A 25897-nucleotide genomic window follows, 5' to 3' on the forward strand; every position below is an offset into this window, starting at 1 on the left:
AAACCGATCCATAAGAATAACAAAGTTCCGTGTCAAACTTCACCTGTGGAATGTAACTGCTGTACATTAGTTTGTGTTTTGTCTTTGCCAGTTTGTTATCTCAGAAACGTAGGAGAAGGAGAAAAAATTCCATACAAGGAGCTCTCTTCCTTTAATGTTCATAACCTTTCCGAGTTAAAACACGTACCCTAACATAGGGGAGAACACGTTCTTTATTCTTCGTATCCTAAATAAAGTATGATGTGACTGTGGCATTCCGCAGAGCGCGCTGTAGCTGCACTCTGTCTCTGGTGCAAACAGCGGATAAACAGAGACGGCTCCTCTGGAGCCAGACGCATTCCTCCCACAAAACAAATCTGAAAAGCCGTGCGGCGTAGCGGCCGAGCCTGGCGGCGCTCTGACCTATAGCCAGAGCGGGCGCATTTGCATCCCGGGCACAGGCGAGACTCTCTCGCGTTTGCATCTACCCAAATGAGCGGCCGCCCGCGCACAAAGGGTCCTTGTGGCCCGCCAAAGGTTAACCGCACGCTGTGTTCAGCCAGCGCTACTAGGAACTGCCGTCAACTGGTCAGAAATACCTCGGGGCAGAGCGTATACTATTTAGAGCGTGACTAAGCTTTTTAGAGAAATCGATCACAGTGGTCACACTGATCACGTATCGATCTGCGCCTGATGATTCTGAGCGGGCCTGACTCATACTGACAATCGCAAAGTGCCATGTCACCATTGCAGAAATTTCTCAAGCATATATGACCGATTCCCTTCCTGTGGCTGTCGGCCTGCTGCATGCTGGCCATGGCATTGCTGCCCAGTGCGGGCACTAATGCATGAGAGAGACGACGCACCCCCCACCCCCTCCCCCCCAGTTGGCCTGTTTTTGCGCATTCCTCTCTGACGCCACTGTGGAAATAGCAGGGCCCTCCCGCCACAGGATGACTTATTTTCACAGAAGCGTCGCCAAAAAGCAAAAAAGCAGGGGGGGGGAAACCCATCTTTTTATTTCTGGGGGGAATTCTTAGGCCAGGTTTGTGAGGATTTCCTTCTTAGGCTCGGCTGGATTGGTCCTCTGTTGATCTTATGTTCTCACATGGCTCCCTGGGGCCGTCGGAGAAGTACAGTAAATCTCTACCCAAACAGCGTGGCTGCTCCGCTGTGGGCCGCCTCGCTTTTTTTGGGCCTCATCTCTGACCTTAAGAAGCACGGCCCGGCGTGGGTGTGTCCTCCCCTTCAGCGAGGCTGAGACGTTAACTGCAGTCTGCAGAGGCTCATTAAAGACTGTACGGGTCTTAATGCGGACGATTAGACCGCGCGCTGAGGGCTCTTTAACTGCCGGAGTATCTGTGGCCTCCGGTGTTGACAAACAGCAGGCCGGCACTCAATCATCTGCGTTATGCGTTTGTCCATCACCACGTCATGTGACCTCTAGGGAGCAGGTACAGCTGGCAGCTTCACTGCTGAGGGCTAGTACATACACACTCACTCACACGCAAACACACACACACACACACACACACACGCGCATACTCAATCACATACACACATGTATATACACACATTTACTCGCTCACTCACTCACTCACACACAGGCCCACAGACGTATAAATGCCACCTCACTAACCGTGCTCTTCTTCACTCACTGTCTAATTCACTCTCTCTCTCACTAAATCGTTCACAAATACACGCACTCACTCACACACACTCACTCACTCACTCACTGCCTCGCTCACTCTCTAATCCAGTCACCCATTCACGTGCTCACCCGCTGAGGCTTCACCTCACTCAGGCACTCTCCCACTTCCCCCACGCCGCACTAGCGCTCAACAGGAAGACAGTTTCTGAAGTGGCTACAAGGGTTCTCCTTAGCGGCGGAAAGCAACACGAAAGCAGAGCTCTTCATCCCCCGCAGCTGTGACGGGAACGGCAAACATCTTCCTCTGGCAGCTCTTCACTCAAAGCAGCACAATATCACAAACACAATCCCCACTCACGCTGGGAATCCCGCTTATGCGCACTGTCCAAAACTCAACAAAAATCTGGCTGCCACAGGCATACTGGATCTTTAGAGAGGATATTCCTGTTATTTGGAGGAAGGACGACTGTGGCGCAGTGGACTGTCTCTGAATTTTTTACCGGTGAAGACAGTAACAGTCTCTTAAAAAATGCTATATATATATATATATATATATATATATATATATATATTTTTCTGTTATTCCAATGAAGACGTACTTACTCTTATTCACTGCAGTACTTAAACACTCATTTTGAGCTCTGCTCAGAGAGGGATCAATACAGCTCGAGTGTCACATTAATCTCAAAAGGCATAGGTGGAGTTAATAAGAGTAATTAGGGAAGGGGAGCTTCCTTTTAGCGAGTGCAATTCAGAGTTTACGTGTTGCTGGAAGAGGGAGATAAACACGGACGTTAGAGCTACGCCTCCTGTCTGTCAGCAGGCTGTACTGCAGCCTGAGGAAACGCAGAGATTGACAGCAATGTGCTTCTTATCTGCTCGAAGAATTTGCCGTGGCAGCCTGCCAGACTGTGCAGCCACATCTGACAGCGGGCTGGAGATTTCTTGGGAGACGACGAAGCTGCTGCTGCCGATTCAGAGAGACTATACCGGGTCACGGCTGGGGCAGAGCCTGCATTTTGACAATCTGATTATTGGGGGGCGTCTCCCGCTTAATCCGCCCCACCACCTCCCCAGTTTCCACTCTGTGCCCCCTACCCCAAAATCCACCCCCTCCTTTCTTCTGCTGAGGCTGCCGGCCCTTTAGCAGCTGTTTGGGGCACGGGGGGGAAGGGATGCCTCCCAGCGCGATAGGCAAAGGTCATGCCTAAGAATATCCGCCCGGGCATAGCTGGAGCCGCATGTCTGCTGTCTGCAGCTCGTCAGCACTCTGCGCAGAGCTGCGCAGATTCACACGGCCCGGCCGAGAGGCGGAGACAACAGGGAGCCCTGGCAGCTCGGCAGGCGGGTTTCAGCGTGCGCTGGTGTCGCTGAGCAGAGCAGGGGGATGCTGGGAGGTGGGTGGAGGGTGGGGGGGGGGGGGGGATAAGGCTCTGTTCGAGAGGAGCTGCAATGTTTTGAGCCACTTTTAGGAACAGCCATGGAGTGTGAGTGTCCCCTGTGTAAGGCACGCTGTACAGGGAAAAGGGCAACAGGTACAATGTGGTGAAACGATGTCGTAACAGTGATTCAGTCGCAAGAGAGGAGGACCAGTGGAAAGCTGGGCTGAATAACATCACATTAAGGCCAAAGCATTCCGGTGCTGGGGCAGTAGCAGCTGCTGACACATTCAGCTGTAGTGTTAATCCTATTGGACCGTGCTGTCTACTACTGCTATGGATGAGTGTGAAACACATACAAGCAGACACATGCAAGCGCACACAAACACATGTGGGTAGACACATGCGTGTGCGCAGATACACGTGCGTGCATGCACACACACATCTACGAGCATGCACACGCACACGCACAAAGCACAACCAACCCAGAGCTAGGGCGTGTGTCCTTATGACTTTTCCCACTAGACAAGTCAGCCACCATTCCAAGAGAGGGGAACAAAGGTGCTATTGCGATTCCTAATGTAGCAGCCGGCTCTACAAAACAGTAAAGTGACAGGGCTGGGTGATGCATTACCAGACACGAGAGTTCCTGCCAAGTAAACAATGAGATGAAATGCGATGTTTCTGCTTTCACTGTGACTGAATGTTGATGCATGCTCCTTCACGCAGTCCTGGTGTTCTTCTCGGCTTGTTCACTCATTCCCCCTTCTCTGCTGCTCCCTCTCGCAGCTCCAGGAAGCCCCAGCCACGCCCAGAGCGCCGCGGCCACACCCAGCACTGCCTGCCCCACCTCTGTCCTCTGCACACTCTCTGTGCACTAACCTTCAGTCTCCACTAGCGTGCGCTGTCGCCCCCTCTAATCCCCACCGCGACCCACCTCCCCCCCCCGCCCCCCACAACCACAAGCATGGAGAAGGTGCAGCACATGACCCGCTCCGCCATCCGGAGGGCCTCCACCATCGAGGTGAACCCGCAGGCCAAGCAGAACATGCAGGAGCTCTTTGTCAATTTCTGCCTCATCCTCATCTGCCTGCTTCTCATCTACATCATCGTCCTGTTGCTATGAAGGGGGGGGGGTTGGGGGCCCGCGGGGGGGCGTGGCCGCCCGGCAGCCGCCCAATGGGGTGACGGGACTGTAAAGGAGGGTGGAGCGGAGCAGGGGGGGAGGGGAGGGGCTCTCGTTCTGTAAAACTGTGTCCGATGATACGCTGATGTGATGTGGGGTGTGTGTGTGTGAGATTAAATGTTACAGTGAATTCACGATGCATGACTTATCTCTCACTCGATTCACGGGCAGATACACTCGCTATAGTTTTAGCTGCCTGCCACGCGGGTGCGGCGGCTGTCTGGGCCGGAGCGGACTCTGAGGCGGAGCGCAGACACCGGCACGCAGACCCCACTCTGAGCACATCCGGCATGCCCGTCTCACCTGCGCCCTTCCCCTGTGTCGCTCTCTCCGCTGCGCCGAGCCGCGCCTCACCGGTCTGCACACTCGGTGCACTGCGCCGGTCTGGCTGTGCTTGTCTGTCCTGTGCTATCCCCCCACACTCGCTGTGCTCAAATAAACAGGCTGTGTAATAAAAATGACTTGGAATGACTGCCTGAATGGAGAATGATGTCATTAGCGGAGCAGCTGTTTCCCAGGGAACAATGTTTTCAAAACACACAGATTACTTTTTATATATCTTGCGTTACACAAATAATGTGTTGGCAACAGAATCTGTCATTAGACATCCTTTATTCGCTCTGTTTTATATCGATTCAAAATATTAACCATTTCAGCATATCTGATGATCAAGATATTCTGATAGTTTAGAGCTGGTAAGAAGCCCCTCACACTCTGAAAAGATCCAGAGTACCTCAACACTCCCTAAAAGATGGGGCACCAGTTACACCACAACAAGTAAAAGAGCCATCGAACCACCAAAGACCACCCAGCCCACCGCAACATTTCAACAGACATTTCAGTCCCAAAAGGGATCACCCATCTCTGCATAAGAGTTTACGGAGGAGTCCGATAGGTTCAGCAGATCCAGTGTTGCTAAGCTTCTGTGGTATGAGTTCACAAGCAGCAGTCAGAGGATACAGGGCAGAATAAACAGATCATTGGAAGATGGCTTTAAGGATCAGGCTTAAATGGTATAAAAGTGTACACTAAGGAAGAGGCAGTAGCACTGCGAACATATTCTGGGTCTACAGTAGAACGCTGATCCCGAAACAGTCACTGAGAACACATCCTGGTTCTAGAACACTGACTCTGAAAAAAGCACTGAGAGCATGTTGTGGCTCGAGAAAACTGACCATGAAAATGTCACAGAGAACACACTTTAGTTCTAGAACAAAGACTCTGAAACAAGAAGTGAGAAAATGTTTGTTTATGGAATACTGACCCTGAATGGGTCAACAAACACATTTGCATTCTAGAATACTGACAAAGGAGTTCCATACTAATGCTGGAGGATGGTTCAGATGCCACCACTTAGCATATAACCAGGCTTTAATGTGTAGGAACCTGCGCTTTACAAGGTAGCACTCTCTTAGTACTTTACCATTCCCCTGTCTTCTCTACAATATGTAGCTGAATCAACCACATCCGCAGCCACAGTGAAAGACCACCAGGATGGTATAGTCTGTTCAACGGCCCTCCTCACTGCCAGTTCAGAGTGTCCCCTGAAAAGGAGGCCTATCACATCCTGGAACTCGCCAGCTCTACAGCGCCCCGAACAAGCCTGAAGTACGACCAAACCCCCCCTCCCCCCCCAAGCCTGCACGGTGCCTCACCATGGATCTGGTTAACAACCGTGGCCTGAACCTGCTTCTGAACTTCATGCTCATTGTGGTGGTGCTGCTGCTCATGCTCATCCTGGTAAAGCTCATGTGACCTGGGCCCCGCCCCTCACCTCACCACGGCCATGATGTAACCCAGCAAGAAGGACCCGAGAACCAGGGGGGTTACACTACACCACCAGCACAGGGAGCCAAAAGACTCAAACACCATCAGGCTGTGAACCCGAGGCCAGCTCTCTGTGTAATTTAAGAATGACTTTCAAGTATGTGTGGGAGTTTTCTGAAACAGCACAGAGGAGTACAGTGGTCTGTTAGCTTTCCCTTTGGTATGGTTTAAAGCCTCATCACCTTAACTACATTTTTAATAAACATGGTTTGAATTGATACCTGAGAAGTTTTTCTGAAGAACATTTAAGCTTTGGTGGCATTAACTGCCGATATGACAAACCAGCAAATGAGTTTTGCTGAAGCAACTGTATTTAGAAAGCTGAAAATGACAACCCTGTGTATGTGTCTCCCTCTAGAGGCAAACAACATTAATTACACAATATCCTTCCGTGCCCTGTAACTATGCTGTGCTGTACTCCTCTAAGGATCACGTTTACCAAACAATCAGATTCTCATCAGCAGACAATTCTCCCAAGGGAAGAATTTTCACTTGGTTTGCAGTACTGTAACTGAACTCCTTCTGGTTGAGAGAAATTTGCTTTAGTTTTTCTTTTATTCAGTAAAAGTGCTGGAAAAAAGAGACAAAAAACTTGATATAAAATATGAATGAAAACAGAAGTAATATTAGCCTATGTTACTGTTATAACACGATGGCGGCTCCTTGCTCTACAGCATACGATTTGTTTGTGATGGTGTGATTCACTGACTGCTGAGCTCTCTAAGCCCCTGCAAGACAGCCTCAAGCTACCTTTGATCCGTAAACGTTGTGTGTGTGGTTAACACATGCTTACGATTTGAACACTATGTACTCTTTGTGGGAATGAATTATTTTGGCACGTCTATTCCACCATGCTTTTAACTGCTTTTAATATTTATATTTTAGGAAATGTATCAGTTCTGGTTCAAACTTGTTCTCCTGCTCCTGCCTGGTACCCCTTTGGTTCCAGGGCTGACCTGTAGCCCACCGTTTCCACACATCAATAGGTCCATACTGAATATCTCTGCCATTACATGAAATAAAGAATGTTCCAGTCATGTCAGGTCAGTGCCAGGAGACCCAGACTATTCTGTGTTATTCCTATTGGGATTACCAGCTTCAGAGAAGACTAATTAAGGTTAAATATGTGAAACAAAGGGTCAATTTGCTTTACAAATTTAGACTGTGCTGATGAAGCTATGGCTCACACAGAATGTTCCAAACTCTGTTTCCATCACACTTTCAAATATCCTTTTCAAACCAACTGATAATAACCACTGTGATGGTTCCTTGCGCTGGCATAATTGTACAGTATATACTCATAAATGCTTGTAATGAAATCACATTACACCTGGTAAATATTTAAAGCTAACAGATATTTATGTTAAAACATAAAATAATCCAAATCAGAGCACTGTTCATTTGTCATTGAGTGCTTGCTAATTGTGACTTTTCTTTTCTTTGTATGCACCATATACTTTTCCAGATAAGTGTGTTTTGGAATATCTGGAGGAAATAAAATTCATCAACAAAAGGCATGATGTTTGTTCTTAATACTAATACGTGCGAGCAGAATGCTATTATCTATATAACATTACATTATTCTCACTTAGCAGATGGTCTTACCCCGTGACTTACATAGATTACAATTTTTAAACGTTATATATCTTCTGGATAAAAGCATATTTGAGCATATGCAGAATATATGACATCATTATTCAAATGCATTAACGTTCTAGAACCTAACAAGTTAAAAGTCCTTAGAAAAATAAGTATCTAAACTAATATGACTTCTTCCTCTTATGAAGTATTTTTCAAGTGAAGAATAAATTTCACACCTGCTCCACCAGGGGGCAGTAAGTGCCCAGTCTCAGCACAGATGCTTCATGGGATAGTTCTCACTTTTAGTGGAACCTTCCCTCACAAATGGTGTGGATTATAAGGAGACTTCTGAGAAGAGATCTGGACTTAACAATGTGATAGGGAGTATTATCTGTATCTGCTCACCCACAGAACGAATCTTACACAAAGCCTTTTTGAAATGAAAATATGCTTCATGACAGTAATCAGGCTATATTTTAATGCAAGAGAATGAAGACTATTTCGCTCAGAAAATCTGTGCAGGGCAGTTGACACTGGATACATAAGCATCACCTCTGGGCTCCCAATCTCCCATCGGTGTGACAGAATTAGAGCAGAAAATCAGTCTCTTCCACATTTGCTCACAGTGCCAACTCTTTCCCTCTCTCACACACATCCACTTAATTTTCCCACTGTTCTTCTCTCTCACATTCGTTCATTCTGCCCACTCTGTCACTCTCGTTCACTCTGCCCACTTTCTCTCTCACACACATCTGCTTACTTTTCTCACTGTCTTTCTCTCTCACTCAGTCCACCCACTTTCTCTCTCTCACGCATTTGCTCACTCTGCCCATTCTCTCTGTCTTTCCCTGACCCTGCCCACTCCCTCACAGACACTCTCCTACTCCACCTTCTCCCCTCTCTCTTCCTCTCTCTCCATCTCTCCATCTCTCTCTCCATCTCTCTCTCTCTCTCTCTCTCACCTGTGCCAGCTCGGCCTCCTGCCTCAGTCGCTCCCGTTGCTGCTGCTCCTGTTGCCAGGGGGCGTGTCCACACAGTTCTGGCCCCGCCCGGTACTCGACAGGGTTGGAGTGCATCTGCTCGCTCAGCCACATCTGAGTCCTGACGGCTGGCTGGATGGGGGACCCCCCCACGGCCTGCGGGTGTCCCAGGGGCAGGCCCCTCTGCCCGGGCGACTGGTGCCCCGCGGCCAGGGGCTTGCTCTCGGGTAAGGCACTGTAGGTCAGGTCTAAGGTGTTGGGCTTGAGAGGGGAGGGCCCGGAGGGCTCCGCCTTCCCGCACAGGTCGTACCTGTACCTGGGCTCGGAGGCGGACGACGCCAGCCTGTGGAGTCCCAGGGAGCTGTCCGAGCCGTGCTGGAGGTGCTCCGAGCGGTAGCCGAAGAGGAGGCCCCTGTCCAGGGAGCCGTGCACGTCGCCCCTGTACGCCGGCCGCCCCACGGGGCTGCCCTTGTCCAGGCCCGCGCCGCTCAGCCGCGTCAGGGACGACCAGCGGCGGACGGGCCGGGGGTCCTTCATGTCCAGCGGGGCCTCCAGGCCTCCAGGCAGGGGGCAGGCGCTCCAGGAACCCCCCGCCGGCGGGGTGCTCAGTTTGGAGCTGGAGGGGGACGGGGAGGGCATGACGTGGGCCGTGGGGATGAGGGCCTGGGACCGCAGGGGCTGGAAGGACAGGGTGCCGCTGGAGCTGGAGTGATCTGCGTAGGATGAGAAAAAGCAACGACAAAAATCACAGGAGGAAGACAATACTGCTGTGGCACTCCCACTACACACAGCACCTACACCTCAATCCTGCCAGAGGCAGGACCTCTTTAGCAACAGATGACTGGCTCTTGCACATCTCTCTCCTAACAGATTATTGGCTCTTAAAGACAGCAGTTCCTTTCCCATTCCCCCAGTGCTCCCAATCAGCACTTTCACACCATGTTCCAGCCTGGCTACTTCTCATGCCATCAGCTGGGTTTGAGCCCCTGAGCAGCTTCAAAGCACAGATATTACCACCACTTAGTACCAGCACAGCATCTCTGCTTGAACTGTCATCTTTTTATTTATCAGTAATGCATGGAAATTGCATCTTTGCCATCTCTGCCAGTCTGGCTTTCCGGAGTCTGTATCATTATCAGTACTCTCGGACATTAAGGAGCTGACAGGACTCTGAGTAAGAGCCCCTTTGAAAATGGACATTACAAATAAAAAGGTGCAAAGGTACAAATATGAAGGTATATAAAGGTGGATATTATAATGCAGAGGTGTGTGCTAATGAGAGGGGGTATTATAATGAGGAGGTGTGTGTTAATGAGAGGGGGTATTATAATGAGGTGTGTGTTAATGAGAGGGGGTATTATAATGAGGTGTGTGTTAATGAGAGGGGGTATTATAATGAGGAGGTGTGTGTTAATGAGAGGGGGTATTATAATGAGGAGGTGTGTGTTAATGAGAGGGGGTATTATAATGAGGTGTGTGTTAATGAGGGGGGTATTATAATGAGGTGTGTGTTAATGAGAGGGGGTATTATAATGAGGAGGTGTGTGTTAATAAGAGGGGGTATTATAATGAGGAGGTGTGTGTTAATGAGAGGGGGTATTATAATGAGGTGTGTGTTAATGAGGGGGGTATTATAATGAGGTGTGTGTTAATGAGAGGGGGTATTATAATGAGGAGGTGTGTGTTAATGAGAGGGGGTATTATAATGAGGAGGTGTGTGTTAATGAGAGGGGGTATTATAATGAGGAGGTGTGTGTTAATGAGAGGGGGTATTATAATGAGGTGTGTGTTAATGAGAGGGGGTATTATAATGAGGTGTGTGTTAATGAGGGGGGTATTATAATGAGGTGTGTGTTAATGAGAGGGGGTATTATAATGAGGTGTGTGTTAATGAGGGGGGTATTATAATGAGGTGTGTGTTAATGAGAGGGGGTATTATAATGAGGTGTGTGTTAATGAGAGGGGGGCATTACAGTGCAGAGGTGTGCCGAGACAGTGCTGCACCACGTCCTCAGGATCCCTGCTGATGCACCTACTGTGCCCCTCATACATAACTCACAGTCTGAGCGCTGTGCGCACGACTCTGACACACTGCTGACGCACGCGTGTTACATAAAGAGTGCTGAAGGACACGTCTACCGGACACACACACACACACACACACACACACGCACACAGGCGCACACACACACATGCACACACGCGCACACACACACATGCACACACACACGCACACACACACACACACACACACACACACACACACACACACACACACACACGCGCGCGCATCACTTCAAACCACACACAGAGGGCTGCAAGTGTTTGGCTACATAATATTCACTAATTCTAAGGGCATCAGTGTACAAGTGCAGCCAATGGGTTTTGTACTCAGGTAATGAGGTTTCAAAGCCATCAAGGTTGCGAGTTCAAATCCATGCAAGGCACTGTTACTGGACACAATGGGTTTGGATGGGTAAAGGTTTACTGTTTTACCAAATAAATAACACAGGTATAAAGTTTGCAAAAAAAAGAATTTAGCACCAATCACATACTGAACCAACTACCAGATGGCAACATTCACGATCTTCACAAATGGAGAAGTAGCTATGAAATATTCACCAATACTGACCCATATACAACTGTAATCTCATATGGAAATGAGATAATACAAAAACATCAAAGCCGCCTACATGGCTCCCTGCATCTGTTTAAAATGGAGGAACTGCAATGCAGAAGCTCTGAGACTTGAAACTCCATCAGTCAGACACAGGAAGTGGCCTCTGCACCTGTCAATATCTCAGCAGAGGCAGAGAGGATGCTGGGAATGACTGAGTGCTTATGTGACGCAGAGAGGAGATGAGGAACCATTCTGCAAATCAAATTCTGCAAGTCAAATTCAACAGTCCCTCACCCCTCTGCAAACACACACAGGTACACAGTCTCATGTACATTTCCCTTTAGCTCATTCATTATGAATTCCATACATATCATATCACCATTAGTTTGCATTAGTTCAGACTAACAGGGCTGCAAATACACATACCAAGAGGACTCTGGATTATGAAAACAGTATTACACACTGCTACACAATCTGTAATTGTAGCAGGATTTCAATGAGATGAAGCTCAGCTGGGCAGCTCATATAGCAAATAGAATTCTGTGCCAATGAAATGATCTTTAAACCAAGTGGATAGCTTATCCTATTCACTAAGCTGCCTATCTCACCTGATCCATGCACTATGAAGATCAGTGGGCCCATGCAGAATCCATGTAGAGCTGTTGTTGTAAGACTTGGAAGAGCAGAGCATGTCGATCCCTCCACATATCACCCCGATGGAGCTCTGTTAATCAAGCCCAGCCAGTCTTACATTTACATTTACATTTATTCATTTAGCAGACGCTTTTATCCAAAGCGACTTACATAGGTTACAGTTCTTTACAATGTTATCCATTTATACAGCTGGATATTTACTGAGGCAATTGTGGGTTAAGTACCTTGCCCAAGGGAACAGCAGCGGGGATTGAACCGGCAACCTTTCGGTTACGAGTCCTGCTCCTTAACCACTATGCTACACTGCCACCCAGGCAGAATTACCAGACTAATTAGCTACTATTCTGCAAGATGCACCAGGGCAGATGGGGCTGACGACCCCTTGCTGAATCCTCTCAGTGTCTGTGGGAGACGACCTAAACAAACGCTCTGGGAGGCAGTGAAGCGGCTTATTGCCCTTCGAAATCCTCAGTAAATAAACATGTTCAGACACTCTACAAACAACAGATGCACTGGCCACATCAGGGAAAGCAGCGTGGTGCTGTACTGCGAGCTTTTACCACACACTTCACATGAGTTTCCTTTCAGCTTCTTACACCGAGTGTAGTTTACAAGGAAGCGCAAACAGTCCTCAAGCCACACCACCCCCTCTCTGATTGGCAGGAGCCGGCCTGCCGACTGCCGACCGGGATTCTGGATGTAGAACCGGGGGGAGACTACATCTGTTCCTGACCAACTGGCACGGGACGACTGGGCGGATTCTCCAAGCTGACCGTCTGGCTGCCTGTAGTGAGCTCAGCCTGTAGAGGCCCTCAGGCTGGCTGCGGGCCCATTAGATTGGCCTGGAAGATAAAGGCTAGCCTGCACCGAGACAAGGAGGCTCTATTCTCAGTGCTGCTATGAAACCTACAATTTTGTCAAAGTGGGGTTCAAATGAGAACCAATGCGGGATAAAAATGGTTCCTAACCTGATCTTTAAACAGCAGAACTCGTATGCAGCTGGCCTTGCAGAAAAACACATTATTCGGTTCTCAGTTTTTTTTTTTAGGAGCAACCACCAACCACTAGGTGGCAGCAGCTCTGAATCGTAAGGCATGCAAAAGCATGTTCATGCACAGCTCCACAATTTACAATCTGTCAACACTGAAATGACAAGTAGACTTTAGAATTCCCCTGAGAGAACTCATGACAATTCCAGTTATAGGTGTGGCATATGTTAATCTTGAAACGGCAGCGGTGATGCAAACCCTTGGCTCTCATCTTCCTACCCAGCATGCAACCCGAAACGCAACAAACGGACACGCCTGCAGAACGGAGAAGCCTTCAGCAGCAGCTCGCATGCGCACGGCAGCCTCAGGACCGCAGATGTTTCTAAACTCTGCACGAAAAGAGCCACAAATGTTAGAGTCTGCGGGATTATGGGATTAGCAGAGTGCAACACAGGGCATCACCACCACACCAGATAAAGACTTCCTCTCAATTAAACTCTTTTGTGGTGAATAAAGTGCCTGATGTTTACAGTTCTACTTCTGTCATCGAGCTTTGGCGTGTTGCAGTAAAGGAAACATTCCAAGCAAGCTTAATTGAAACAGTGTCCATTACCTTTTAAGGCATGCTGTGAAATGTGATAGTTCTTACTGCAAAGCCCTGCGGTTGAGAGTGTTAGCCGTCTCCGTTTAACTTGGCCCGAGCCGTTTGCTTTAAGCAGTCCAGTCATGGTACTCATTTGACCTTACTGTTCCTTGTCAAAGGGATTTTTTTGTGGTTCAAATAAAGGGCAGTACCATTATTGTTTCACAGGTTCTCCTTTATTTCTTGAGAGCGGGATACGTTCACGGCAAAGTGGTCTGACATTTTAAATCATTCCGATCGTTCTTTTCCATTCCCGTGGGGTTTGGCGGCTTTTTAACGCACAGCGCACCTCATTCCCTCGGACCTCGGTGAAGGAGGCGACGGCATCTGGGTGAAGTTACAACCCCCGCGGTGAGGGACAGGGTGGGCACGAGCGTCACGGCCGAAGCGACAAAGCGCCCCTTTGTTGGCACTCCTCTGCCGCGCAACTGCTGAACAGCTGGAGGGAGGAGGGAGCAGGGGGAGCCGGGCCTGAGCCAGCACATTCCACAGAGAGCCCTCCCACTCCCACAGTCCACCGCAGTCCACTCCCACAGCCAGCTCACCCACAACCCTCCAAATCACTCCAGCACTCGATCCCACTCGTCTCCCACACTCCAATCCTACACTCCATTCCGCTTGCACTCCATTTCTCTCCAAAACTCCAGTTCATTCCACTCCACTTAAACTCCATTCCATTCCATTCTATTCCATTCCATTCCTCTCCACCGTGGACACAGCTGCCCTGAGCACAGCCCCCACAGGCAGGACCCCATGGGCAGTCTTGGGTGACCCCATAGAGGGGTGAATGGAACAAGGACAGAGAGCACACCCTTCCTCACGACCGCAGGGCGATTCCAAAGCAGGCCCTGAGATTCTGCAAATGTCTACGCATACTTTTATTCCATATGAATTTCCCTCAGTAGCACTGCCGGAGAAAAAACGCTCAGGAGTGCAGATATCATCAGTTTTTAAATTCCAGCAGGTAGAAAATGAATAAATAAACAACGTGTGGCGGCACGACCTCCTGAGCTGCTGCCAATGAACAGGCTGGCAGCAAATCCAGCCACATCCTCTGGAATTCTGCAGGAACAACATTCCTGTTCTGTAAAGCAGAAGACAGTACAGCTTTCCTGGGTTTCGGAATACCACTGAATGTCACTGTGTTCCAGCCAATCAGAACTAGAACATTATAGTGATGTCTGGGTGAAGGAGGGGGCTGGAGCAGAGAAAATGGTGTTTTTCTCCCTGTCAGAACGAACAGTGAAGCTGTTCCCCTGAGAGGTTTCCGCTTGTTGTTGAAAGGAACCGCTCGAAAGGAAGGAACGCCTGAAACGGTGCATGTTCATTTAAAAAAGATTGAAATTAATAAGACAATAAAGCGAGGGTGTCGGAGCTGAGGGCTGCGCTTCGCGTCCTTATATAGTCAGGGAGTCTTTGTGTTTTTATGGAGGCCTTGTTAAGTCGTCTGGCTTGGGCCATTCCGGAGCCGTGGCCAGAACGCCCAGAATAACATCATCTGGTTTTGATTTGCATTGTAACAGAGGAGAGAGGCACGGAGAGGCAGGCAGGCCAGAACAGAGCAGAACAGGGCCTGGGGCCTAGTGCCTGGTGCCTGGAGCCTGCCTGAGATCTCTGCTCCAATCCTCCAGCTCTCTCCTGCTCACTGCTGTAAACACCTCTAAATGTCCGTTTCCTCCATCCCCCGAGCCCAGGGGGACACATCATCCACCTGGTAATCCGTCTCGACTCCCTGGCTTTCTTTCGAACCCGTACCGAAACAACCGTGCATCCAGGGAATCTCCAGAGCTGGAAGACGCTCAGAGGAGGGATGCCGGAATGTGGGTCACGCCATCGTTGTGTAGCTGTGCCCTCCTGCTGTGACAGCCTTGTATGGATGTGACCCCCCCCGCTGGGCCAGGACCCGTCCTAAATCATCCCCCACCTCAGAGCCTCGTCTTTACCCCCCATTTCTCCCTCTCTCCCTCCCTGTCTCTCTCTTTCTCTCTCTCTCTCTCTCTCTCTCTGTTTCTCCCCCCTTCCCCTCAGGCAGGTGTAAAATACCCGGGCTACGCTGTGTGTCCTGATGGCGAGCAGCTTGGAGAGGCATACGATACAGGACCTCCCAGTGCTTCTGAGCGCTGTCGCTGCCAGCAGCAGGAACAACGCCCCCCTGTGTGGCGGAGGGGGCGGCGGCCACCCCCGCGGAGCCGGCTGCTGAGGCCGGCCGCCTCGTCCGCACGGCGGGCCGTTCGCCACCCTGGGCCGCGACTGGGTCGTTCCCCCCGCCGGCCGGCGGAGCAGTGCGAAATGCCAGAGGATCTTCACACCTCACTGGCTCATGCGCTCCACCGGCGCAGCGATTTGCCCACGCGGGTCACTGCCTCTTCAGCGGCCGAATTTCTCCAGTGACAAATTCACTGCGACACTGCAGAAACGCACTGCAGCCACTCAGGAGACAGATAAGAGTCCTGCATTACCGCAAAAGAGGGGAGGAAAACTAAGTCTGTGGCTGAACGGAATATGATATCATAAACATTCTGCCAGGCCATTTTCCCCGCTGAAAGCCCCTCTATTCCCGGAAAGGAACCTAACTGGACCGGCTCGTGGCTATAGATGTCATGGCATTCGTTACAGCTGCGACTTGTAGCTGAATTTATCCGAACGAGGTTATGTAATGAGATAAACAAGGCGCAACAACCGAAAGAGGATAACAAAAAAAATGAAATAAATAACAGTAACCGAACGCGGAGCTGCGGCGGGTGATAAACAGGCTGGAATTATACGGTCACGTGACCAGAGCATTCCTCCTACGCATCTCTGCTCTGAATGACTCCGTAGGCAGAGGCTGAGTTCCTGCTCAAGCTCTCGACGCTGGACGGCATCCAAGCCACGCGGCGTCCGTCAAAACATGTGGCGATCTTATCTGGAGCGGAGAGACGACACCCCTGCTCAGTGCTCAGGTTTGGACCGTGCAGTGGAGGGGCGGGGGGGGGGGGGATTAGGAGCCCTAAGAACTACTGCAGTAAGGGAATAATACACCGTTCGTCAAACCCCACTTAGAAAGGAACGGCACGTCCACAGGGACCAGCGTCACCGATGATGAGTGACTGTGAAAGAGAGGGAGGGGCCGGGGGCTGTCTGTAAATAGAAGGCTGATGTTTTGCTGGGGACCTATTGAGCAATCGAGCACGGGTCTGTAGGCGTGCGCCGAGACCTCGGCCCGGCGGCAGTGTGTGACAGTGGCCGTGACACACACACACACACACACACACACACACACACACACACTGGCGTCACAGGCAGGGGAGGGCGCGCAGCCCGTTGATACCCGCGGCCCTACCACCACGCTGGCATGCGCTCAGCTGCGCTCTTGGGTTTCACTGCGCGGGGCATCAGCGCGGCGGCGGCGCCGCGGAGACGGTCGCCGGGAGGAAGGCGGGACCCGGGGGGCCCTGACCTTTCCGTTCTAGTCAGGTCCCGAGGGGCCAGGGGGAGGCACCTATAATAACACCGGAGCTTTTTAACGCGGGGGCTCCGGCGAGAGACTCCGAAAGGGGGACACTTAAATTAACCGGTTGCTCAGGCAACGCTCGCGGGAGTGACGGAAAAAAGAGGCTTTATTTTAGGATCGAGTCCGCCCGTCCCAGCGTCATACGTGCAGCTCCAGGCTCTCGGAGGGGCATGTGGAGTCTGAGGCAGAAGCAGAGCACCTCAGAGCAGGTGAGTGAAAGGTGAACTCAGAGGAGACACACACACACACACGCGCACGCGCACACAGCACACACTGCATCACAGACAGCGCTCAATCACTTCTTCCCTACCTTTCAACTGTATCGACCCCCTTACTGCAACGTTCAATGAGCCTGGAACTCTTACGACTCATCACTTGCGGTCATGAATCACCTACTCCCATTTCTTTTTGACGTGACAGTCCAATACAGAAGAGGGCCCAAACGATGAATGCTCAAGAGTATCCACTTCTCATATTTAATTAACATTCGTTCACTGAAACGATGAGCCGCAGATCAGAGGGTAACCTAAACGCCAGTACCCGCGCTCTGAATACGCGGCCCTTGTCACTCATTCCTGAACGCTCCCCTCTTTGACTGCGGAGGGACGTCTCCGCTGCAGCCCGCCACCCGGAGGAACCGGGTCAGGAATTCGGCTCTGTACCCAGCATGCTCCGGGGCAGGGGGCTGAAACTCGAACCGGCGCGCGTCAGCCCGGCCTCTCTCAGGCCTCGCTCGGCGCTCTGAGACACGGGGCCCCGCCGACGAGGAGGGGCCACGGAGCGGCACCAGCCACCGCTCCGGTCTGCAAGCACAAAGCCACAAAGGCACTCTGTCTCCACACATCCACTCATCTCCAGACCCCAGCAGGAATTTGGCCGAGCCACTGCTCGCTGGAGCTTGCAAAGTCACTCTGACACAAGGGTTGACAAAAAGCCACCGGTTACTGAAAGTTAAGCGCGTTTATTTGACTCTTTGTAAAGCGCAGACTTCTAAAAATACCCAAATGGTGCCTTAAAAACCATTTAACTAACATTAAAGGATTATGGGATTAGAGGGAAAGTCAAAGATATAAATAGACTAAATATATTCATTTTGTCCACTCTATAATCAGGAAATCGTGCCCGATAGCAATGCAGACAGAAATCTCAACCAGGCAGGTGAACCAGGTAAAGCAGAGCCCGGATTCCCGTTTCGGTCTCCAGCGTCTGTGTCTGGTTTGTCTATGCAGCCTTTGAGCTGCAGCTGTGAAAGCATTTGTGCGTGATAGCGTCTCGCAGCGTGTAGCACGGTGCAGACACACGGGCAGGCCACAGACAGCGCTGCACTAATCCCACCGCCAGAACAGACCCGGGCCTCGGAGGGGCCAGATGGTCCCCCCCAGCCTCACGCGTCCCTCCCCCCCTAATCTCGCTGAGCCGTCCGGGTTAATGTCGCTCATTCCATACCCTCCGCTGTGGGCATGAGCCGGGGGGGGGGGGGGGGGGGGGGGGGCTGCTGCGCGGCGCGGCCATCGTGAGGGCTGAGGTCCAGGCCGGAGGGGCGCTCCGAGGAACAGCAGATGACCAACGCTGAGACGGCCAGACCCAAAGCGTTCACGTAGCAGCGGAAGGCCGTGGGACGGGCGCGATGAAACGCTCCAGTGTGGTAGCCGGGGATGTGAGGGGAGGATGCTAATGAGGTCGGAGTGAGGAAGGTACACTGTGTCCTCTGAGCGCGGCGCTAACGGCAGCCTGGCACAGCGAACCACATTCCCCCCCCCACTTGCCACTCGCCCACACTGAGGACAGCGTGCCCACCACCGGAGCTTGCCGGCCGAACGTTCACAGGCTGACCCGCCGCAAATCCCGCCAGCGCCCTGTACATCTGAAATACCTCCAGGCACAAGCATCGAGTATTAGCACCGAGCACACCAGCGCACCGCTTCCTCCTCCGTGCTTTAGATTCTGCTGTAGCAATAGCTGCAGCCTTATTCTTATCTCAAAGCACCACCAGATACGCCGCGCTGTACGGAAGGCAACTAGCTGACTTCCTCTACTTCACAGAAGTTCAGCTATCTGAATAAAGACCAGACCTCCTGAGCTGAACCAAAAAGGAAGACGGAGCACAGAGAGTGTGGTGGCCCCAGTAATGACCCCTCTCCGGAACAGGAGCAGCAGTGACATCATCGCTTGCCCCGTCCTCACTGCTTTCATTAGAAGGAGGTTTCCTCTGCAGAGCGTTCATAAGCGCAGCGATAAAAACCCGCCGCGCTCCCCGCGACTCTTTAATGAAGCGGGGAGGCATGGCCGCTCCTCTCCTTCATTAGATAAAGGGCAGCTGCGCTCCGCAAGCATTCTCATCCGGGGGAAATAAAGACACACTGCGGCTCTAATGACGTAGAGCCTTCGGAGTAATGCCCTACAGCCGGGGGCCCTCGATATATGACCAAACACAGGATCCAGGCGGGGGGGAAGGCGGAGCGCGGCCATGTGATTTACGTTCAGTGCTTATTTCAGTGTAGTTTTGTAGCATTCCGTTTGTTATTTCTTATTTCAGCGCGTGCTTTGGAAATATAAGTGTTTACATTCCATGCCACTAAAGCCAAACTGACCTCTGGGGGGCGGGGGTGAAACGAGAGAGAGAGAGAGAGAGAGAGAGACAGAGAGAGAGAGAGAGAGAGAGAGAGAGAGAGAGAGAGAGAAGGAGGTGACAAAGGAGAGCATGTGTGTTGACTGCACACAGGAACACAGGCAGACAGGCGAAGGGATGTTGGAGCCATGTTCTGGCCACAGCAGTCCATACTGATCGTGTATTACTGTATGGATGTTCATAAACTGACTAACAACGATGTAACAGAGGACAAAGACAAAGAAATGGGAAGAGGAAGAAAGAAGAGAAAGAGAGAGAGGGAGAAAGAGAGAGATAGAGAGAAAGAGAGAAAGTGAGAGGGAAGGGGGGGGGACAAAGGACAGCACGCGTGTTGCCTGCACACAGGCGCACAGGCACACAGGCGAAGGGACGTGTGCAGGGGAAGACTGTACGGGAGATGGGGGGAGGAGGAGATGCATCTGACTGCATCCTGGCCCGGAGGTGCAATAAAGCACCCCGCTGTGCTCCGCTGAAGGCTCCGCCCACACCCGCCTCGGAGTCGGGGGGGGGCTGCTGACTGACAGAGGGGGCAGGGCCACAGCATCTGGAACAACAGGAGAAAGGCTCCCGGGCCCCGGGGGCGATCGACAACAGCGAACATATGCAGCCCGCAATACAGTGTGTGCAGCTGAACCGCAACCGCTGTGACGGGGACACGATGCTCCAGACCCAGAAACGTCAAAGGAAAGAAAGCCTCTGCAATGTTATCTCTGGCATATTCACCAAACTGCTAAACCTCACAAAAAAAAGGAAATACATGCATACAAATTCAATTTAAAAAGAATATCAATTCAAAGTTCTAACTGATGAAAAACATTACACCCATGTAACACTCGTGTGTTGTGGTAGAGAACCTTACGGTGACCTCATTAACAATCTCTGCACACTGGTTTCCTGGAGAGTGCCTCCTCCCAATGGCCTCTCTCAAATTACACCAGCTCATGCAATTTGGATCTGGGAATTTGCTCACTGAGAGAGGGGCAAAGCTTATGATTTCATTTCAGTTATAATAGAATTCTACATTTCTAAAATGCTCCAACGAGTCTCAGAAACACAGGACCGGGAATTGGCTGACTGCTGACGTCTGTCACATTTGAAACGGACCTAATCCTGTTGCCAACACATAAAAGTGCGAAGGCTAGTTTGAGTGATGCGACTTGGCACCAGGCAGTATCCAATTCTTCAACGGCTTTTCCAGGCCTGGCAATCTGGGCGCCAGTGCTGGCAGAATGCATTTAAGCATTACAGCTTAATTGTTCCCCTAGATATCCGAGAACACACGGACAAAAAGAACTTCCAGTCCATTTCTCACGAAACGTCATGCAGCAGGGAGACTTTCTCACTGTCTCTCAGAGCCCATAGAGGGAGTGAGAAGCACACAATCCGTATTAGAAACATGCAGGAAACATGGCTGCCCTCCAGCTCCATAAAGCATGAGATCCTGACTTCATTTCTTCTGCCTGGTGTCTTGAGGTCGCAGCTAAGAACAGCACAAAGGGAGACTCTTCTCCGCAACCTTTCTCCCTTCAAATCGCAGGTATTAAACTTACACCACGAGGCCTGATATCTGGAGATTGCCAGGAATGAGGTTGTTACAGCACGTGGTATCTGCATAGCCCAGATATATCAGAAAGGGATCACATTTCACAACAAAACAATCTTTGCTAAAAATTATGATGTGAGACACTTTTGAGACGTTCCCTAACTCACTGTAGTACGCCAGCTTCTCCGAGCATCCTTCATTAGCATGTGTGCTCTCCCAGGAAACTCTACTCCTTAAGACTGTCTAGAATGCCAATGTGAGATAAACTGCTTTTCAGGATGAGGGGGTTCTCCCATTAGGGATGCATGGCAGCTCCCTTTATCTGGAGGTGCTAAATTAACTGTCATTTCTAATCATACCTCCTGGCACTTACCAAAATAACCTCAAAACGCTAATTTGCACCTCACAAGTGGATAAAATACCTTCAAGTGAGGCTTCACTGTTTGATTTTTTTCATTGTCTCAGATACGCAACAATCCAAGATCACTCAAAGAGATACGGAAACAGATTTGCTAAAAATGATTAAAGACAAATGATGCAGCCTCCCCAGCAGAGGTAATGACTTCATTGTTGATTTCAAGTGCAGCGCACGGAGATTCTAACGGAGCTAAAGGAAGAGGAGGGCTGCCAAAGAGTGAGAAAAGAAGAACCGTTCGGTTTCCTTGGGAACACACAAGGAGGCGGGAAGAACTAAGAGAGGACCGGGGAAAGATGAATCATCCCTTCACTCAGACGACAGCCATTGTTTCTGTGTAGAGAAACATCCTTACAAATTCAGGCAAGCACAACAAACCACACACGCGCATGCACACGCAAAACATACACATACACGAAAGCATTCACAGACACACGCAAAGACATACATGTGCGTGCGTGCACATACACACATGCAGGAAAGCATTCACACACACACAAACGCGCACACACACACACACACACACACACACACACACAGACACAGACACACACACAGACACACACACAGACACACGTAGACACACATAGACACACATAGACACAGACACACACGCAGACACACACGCAGACACACGTAGACACACGTAGACACACGTAGACACACATACACACACATACACGAACACACACATTGTCCACCTACTCAGACACCCCCAAACAACGCCACCCCTAATCTGAACCCAAAGTGCCACAGTGCAGGGTGTGGGAGATGATTAATATCATAATGCCTGCTAATATCCCACCGGATTTCATATAAAACCACTTCTCCAAAGACCTCACACAATGAGGTTTAATTAGCCTTAATAATCCAGGTTTAGAAAAGTGGCTCCTGAGTTGGTAAAATCTTAAGAGGATTTGTTCTGTTGTTAAAGACTGGTTTGTTGAAAATTCGAGTCGACTTTGCACTGCGGAAACACTTCAGTTCAATTACATCAAAGTGTTATTAAGCATTATAAAACTGTCATAGGCACTCTATAATGGTTTGTAAACAAATTTTAAACCCTCTGGCACAATCTGAGGCAGACTTCTCTAGATGTGTTGTTTTTTATTAGAACAGAGCTGAGCTGCATTTGTTAAGATAGGTAGTACCAGTGCTTGAAGCAAAATTCTGCACAAACATTGCATCCAGATACCATCCCTTTAATGTGGAGAAGCAGGCAAAGCACACACTCCTATGACAGGTCAGGGTTTCCTAGCACTGAAGCCACCGCTGCACCCTGGGATACAGAGCAGCCCGAGGGAAACCTCAGTGCCGTACACGCAGCTACGAAGCCTGCATCAGGACACATGCGAGAGCTGGAGGAGCACTCTGCCCTGAGCCGGGCCGCAGCGCACAGGGGAGTCACGTGAGCACCCGCTAACACCGCGTCCCTGCAGAGAGGGAGCCCGCGTCTGCCGCGCTCAGGCGGAGATAGAGAGACGGCCGCGAAGAACGGCCCCGCGGGACGGCGACAAAAGAGCCGCTTTACGCATGACGTCCTACCGGGCTCCCAGAATGGGATGAGGAGTGACACGGCAGCTAACAATGGCTTGCAGAGCGCTCAGGGTCGGCAGCGTACCTGCTAATAACACACATGCAAGTGGAATCACGGAAAGCAAACAGTCTGCTGTTGATTTACATGGAAAGATAAGCAGCTGAGAGAGTACTGTAGTGTCGAAGTGTAAGTAGGAAACAGATGCGAGTCTGTCCTGTATTGTGGAAATTCTTGAAAAAAAGTGCAGCTGAAATAACAAACTCACCAGCCAGCATTACTCCTTTTTTTTTTTTTTTTTTTTTTTTACTCCTCCTTGTTTTTATTTTGAAATCCACACATTAAAATATGGATGCGAAACTAGAGTGTGCTCCATGGGGTAGTCCACATGCAGTAATAGGGCTGGTATTTCACAAAGCACACCTGGATGTTCTCAGAGCTCTGGTGCGCTCTGTTGGCCTGGCGTCTACCCCCGCACACTCAGGTAAAGGACACAGAGTCTCCGCTCGTCCCTGCTTTTGGGACGGACACAGGGTTATGTGAGCCCGAGATACAGGCATCATTTCGGTAATGGGAGCAGCTGGCATGTGGGCAAATCCTGGGCCGAGTGCACAGCATTAATGTGCATGTGCGTGTGTGTGTGTGTGTGAGGCGCTCCCAAATCAAACATCCTTCAATTCCAGCCTAACGCAATTACCCCCGTCAGAGAGGGCCCCTAACGAGCCCAGCCCTGCTGCCTCAGCACCTCCACACGGCGCAAATCGCGCCCAAATCTCATTTCGGAGGAAGCCTCACCGCTGCTGCCCCTCATGGGGATGGGAAATTAGTGTCCCGTTCGGTCCGACCCCCCCCCAAAACGGAGGCTCCGCCCTCCAGAGGCTGCCGCTACAGACGGCTAATCTCCCGGGGGGCGCGGGAGCTGCCAGACTTCATTAGACGCCCCCCTGCCCCCAGAGTGGGGTGCATTCTCTCGGCCCTCTGAGTACACAGCCAGGGGCAAGGGAACAGCCTCCTCTACAATGATTTGATATGCCAGTATGTTCTTATTACACAATCCACTGTGTAGGGACAGGGAGAGCCATGCTTCTCAAGGACAGCGCTTAGGCAACAATACCCTGATTAGCATTAGCCACTGCCACATATCTGATGACCATTAAGACAAAATGGGCAGCACTGAAGGAGGTGTGTGTGTGTATGTGTGTGTGTGTGTGTGTGAGAGTGAGAGAGTGAGAGAAAGAGAGAAAGAGGCTACAAGAGACAGCACTGACATCCTGCAGATGGTCACGCCAGGTGAGGGAGGCGTTCGCTGGTATTAATAGAGGGGAATCTGAAGCATCCTTCCTGTGCGTCTTCAGCCAGCACCCCTGCCCCCCGGTGTTTATTCCCGTCCCATAAGTCACCGGGCTCAGGTTGCCTTTCCACGGCCCCTACCTTCTGCAGCGTAACCCGACTCCCCCGGTGGTGACCTCCGCCTGACACCCCCACCCCCACCCCCCCGCTGTTGCGTAAGCGCTCGCTCCGAACAAATCTTTCCGTGGACCGAAATAAGCGCGGCTTTAGCGGAGTGACCGGAGCCTGCCCTGTCCAGGAGGAGGGAGGCAGCAAGGCAGCGCACTGCTGTGAACATCACCCCCCCCCCCAACACTGATGACCCGCCCCTGAGTGACTTTCACCTGGCCTGCGCTGAGCACGCGGCCCTGTTCACCCTCAGGCTTTATTCAGTGAAGCAGGATCCACGCTGCTAAAAAGGGAACCCAGGCTGTGGAAGTGAAGCGGCCCCACGCAGACACGCACGGACATCAATGACAAGTTTAACTCTGAGCCGACCCTCCAATCTGTGCTCCCTGTCATTTCCGAAGCCAGGCCCATGTGATAATTAAACAGTGCGGTGGGGCTGCTCTGCCCGGAGAGGCCTGGGAGGGGCTGCAGACACCCCAGGGTAATTACGGGGGCGCGTCACGCTGCGACGGAGAGGCGTAATTAGAGAGCGGGGTCGCGGGGAGGCCCGCTTCACAAGTAGAGGAATCTCCGGCTCTGCACTCAGGATCACGCTCTTCCTGCGGAGCCAGATACACAGACGCTCAGAAATTCAGAGGAATCACAGTGACAAAAATACACATTACAAATGTGATTTACACACTATAAAAACACATCTGGGTTTTAATGTGCAGCATAAAGAGCTCAGTAAATCAAGGCCCCCTCTCTGTCCTTTTTTCCTCAAGGTTAAACGCAACGGTAGAGGCTGCCATCTATCTTTCAGCAGGAGATCGGTTTTCTGGAAAACCAGGCTCCCCAGTGTATGGGCAGGGGATATCGGACACCCCCACACAAACCCAAGATTCCGTCGGAGCTCAGAACGACTGAGACACTGCGGACAAATCCCCGCTACATCCAAATCTGCCCGCTTTCATACACGCCACCGCGCCTGAGGCAAATTACAGCAATTTCCTATGCACCAATTCAGTCATCGCTCAGTCATCCAGGATGTTTTACATGACTCATCTCAGATATCCAGATCACACAGTCGCTTTCAGAGGGATGAAACGCCAAACTCTGCTGTCACTGGCTTAATCACCAAAGCATCCGCCCTACACGCAAGGGCAAAGGCAAGAAAGTACATCAACACAAGACTCCCTGTGTCAAAAACGGTAAGACGCTCTGAATCCCCCGGGACTGAATCCCAGACTGCAAATCACGCCTGCTGTAGCTGAGAGCGCGGGCGGAGGGAGAGGGGAGTCGAATTCGGGCTGAGATGACCTACATTTACGAACGTCGATATTCCGTCAAATGTTCT

General features: G+C 50.9%; 2 protein-coding genes across 3 annotated transcripts in view; one reads left to right on the forward strand and one right to left on the reverse strand.

The window, feature by feature from the left end:
• Positions 1-4653, forward strand: part of pln (phospholamban) — a 5127-nt gene extending 474 nt beyond the window's left edge. The window contains exon 2 of the mRNA XM_036549462.1: positions 3799-4653. Within this exon, the coding sequence (XP_036405355.1) occupies positions 3977-4135 (159 nt within the window). The 5' untranslated portion in view covers positions 3799-3976 and the 3' untranslated portion in view covers positions 4136-4653. The remainder of the gene's footprint in view (positions 1-3798) is intronic.
• The window catches only part of cep85l (centrosomal protein 85, like), a 62856-nt gene that overhangs the window by 23461 nt on the left and 13498 nt on the right, over positions 1-25897 (reverse strand). For both annotated transcript variants that reach the window (XM_036549461.1, XM_036549460.1), the window contains exon 3: positions 8566-9296. In XM_036549461.1, the coding sequence (XP_036405354.1) occupies positions 8566-9296 (731 nt within the window). The remainder of the gene's footprint in view (positions 1-8565; positions 9297-25897) is intronic.

This window comes from Megalops cyprinoides, chromosome 17 (genome assembly GCF_013368585.1).
Source record: "Megalops cyprinoides isolate fMegCyp1 chromosome 17, fMegCyp1.pri, whole genome shotgun sequence".
In the NCBI taxonomy this organism is placed as follows: domain Eukaryota; kingdom Metazoa; phylum Chordata; class Actinopteri; order Elopiformes; family Megalopidae; genus Megalops; species Megalops cyprinoides.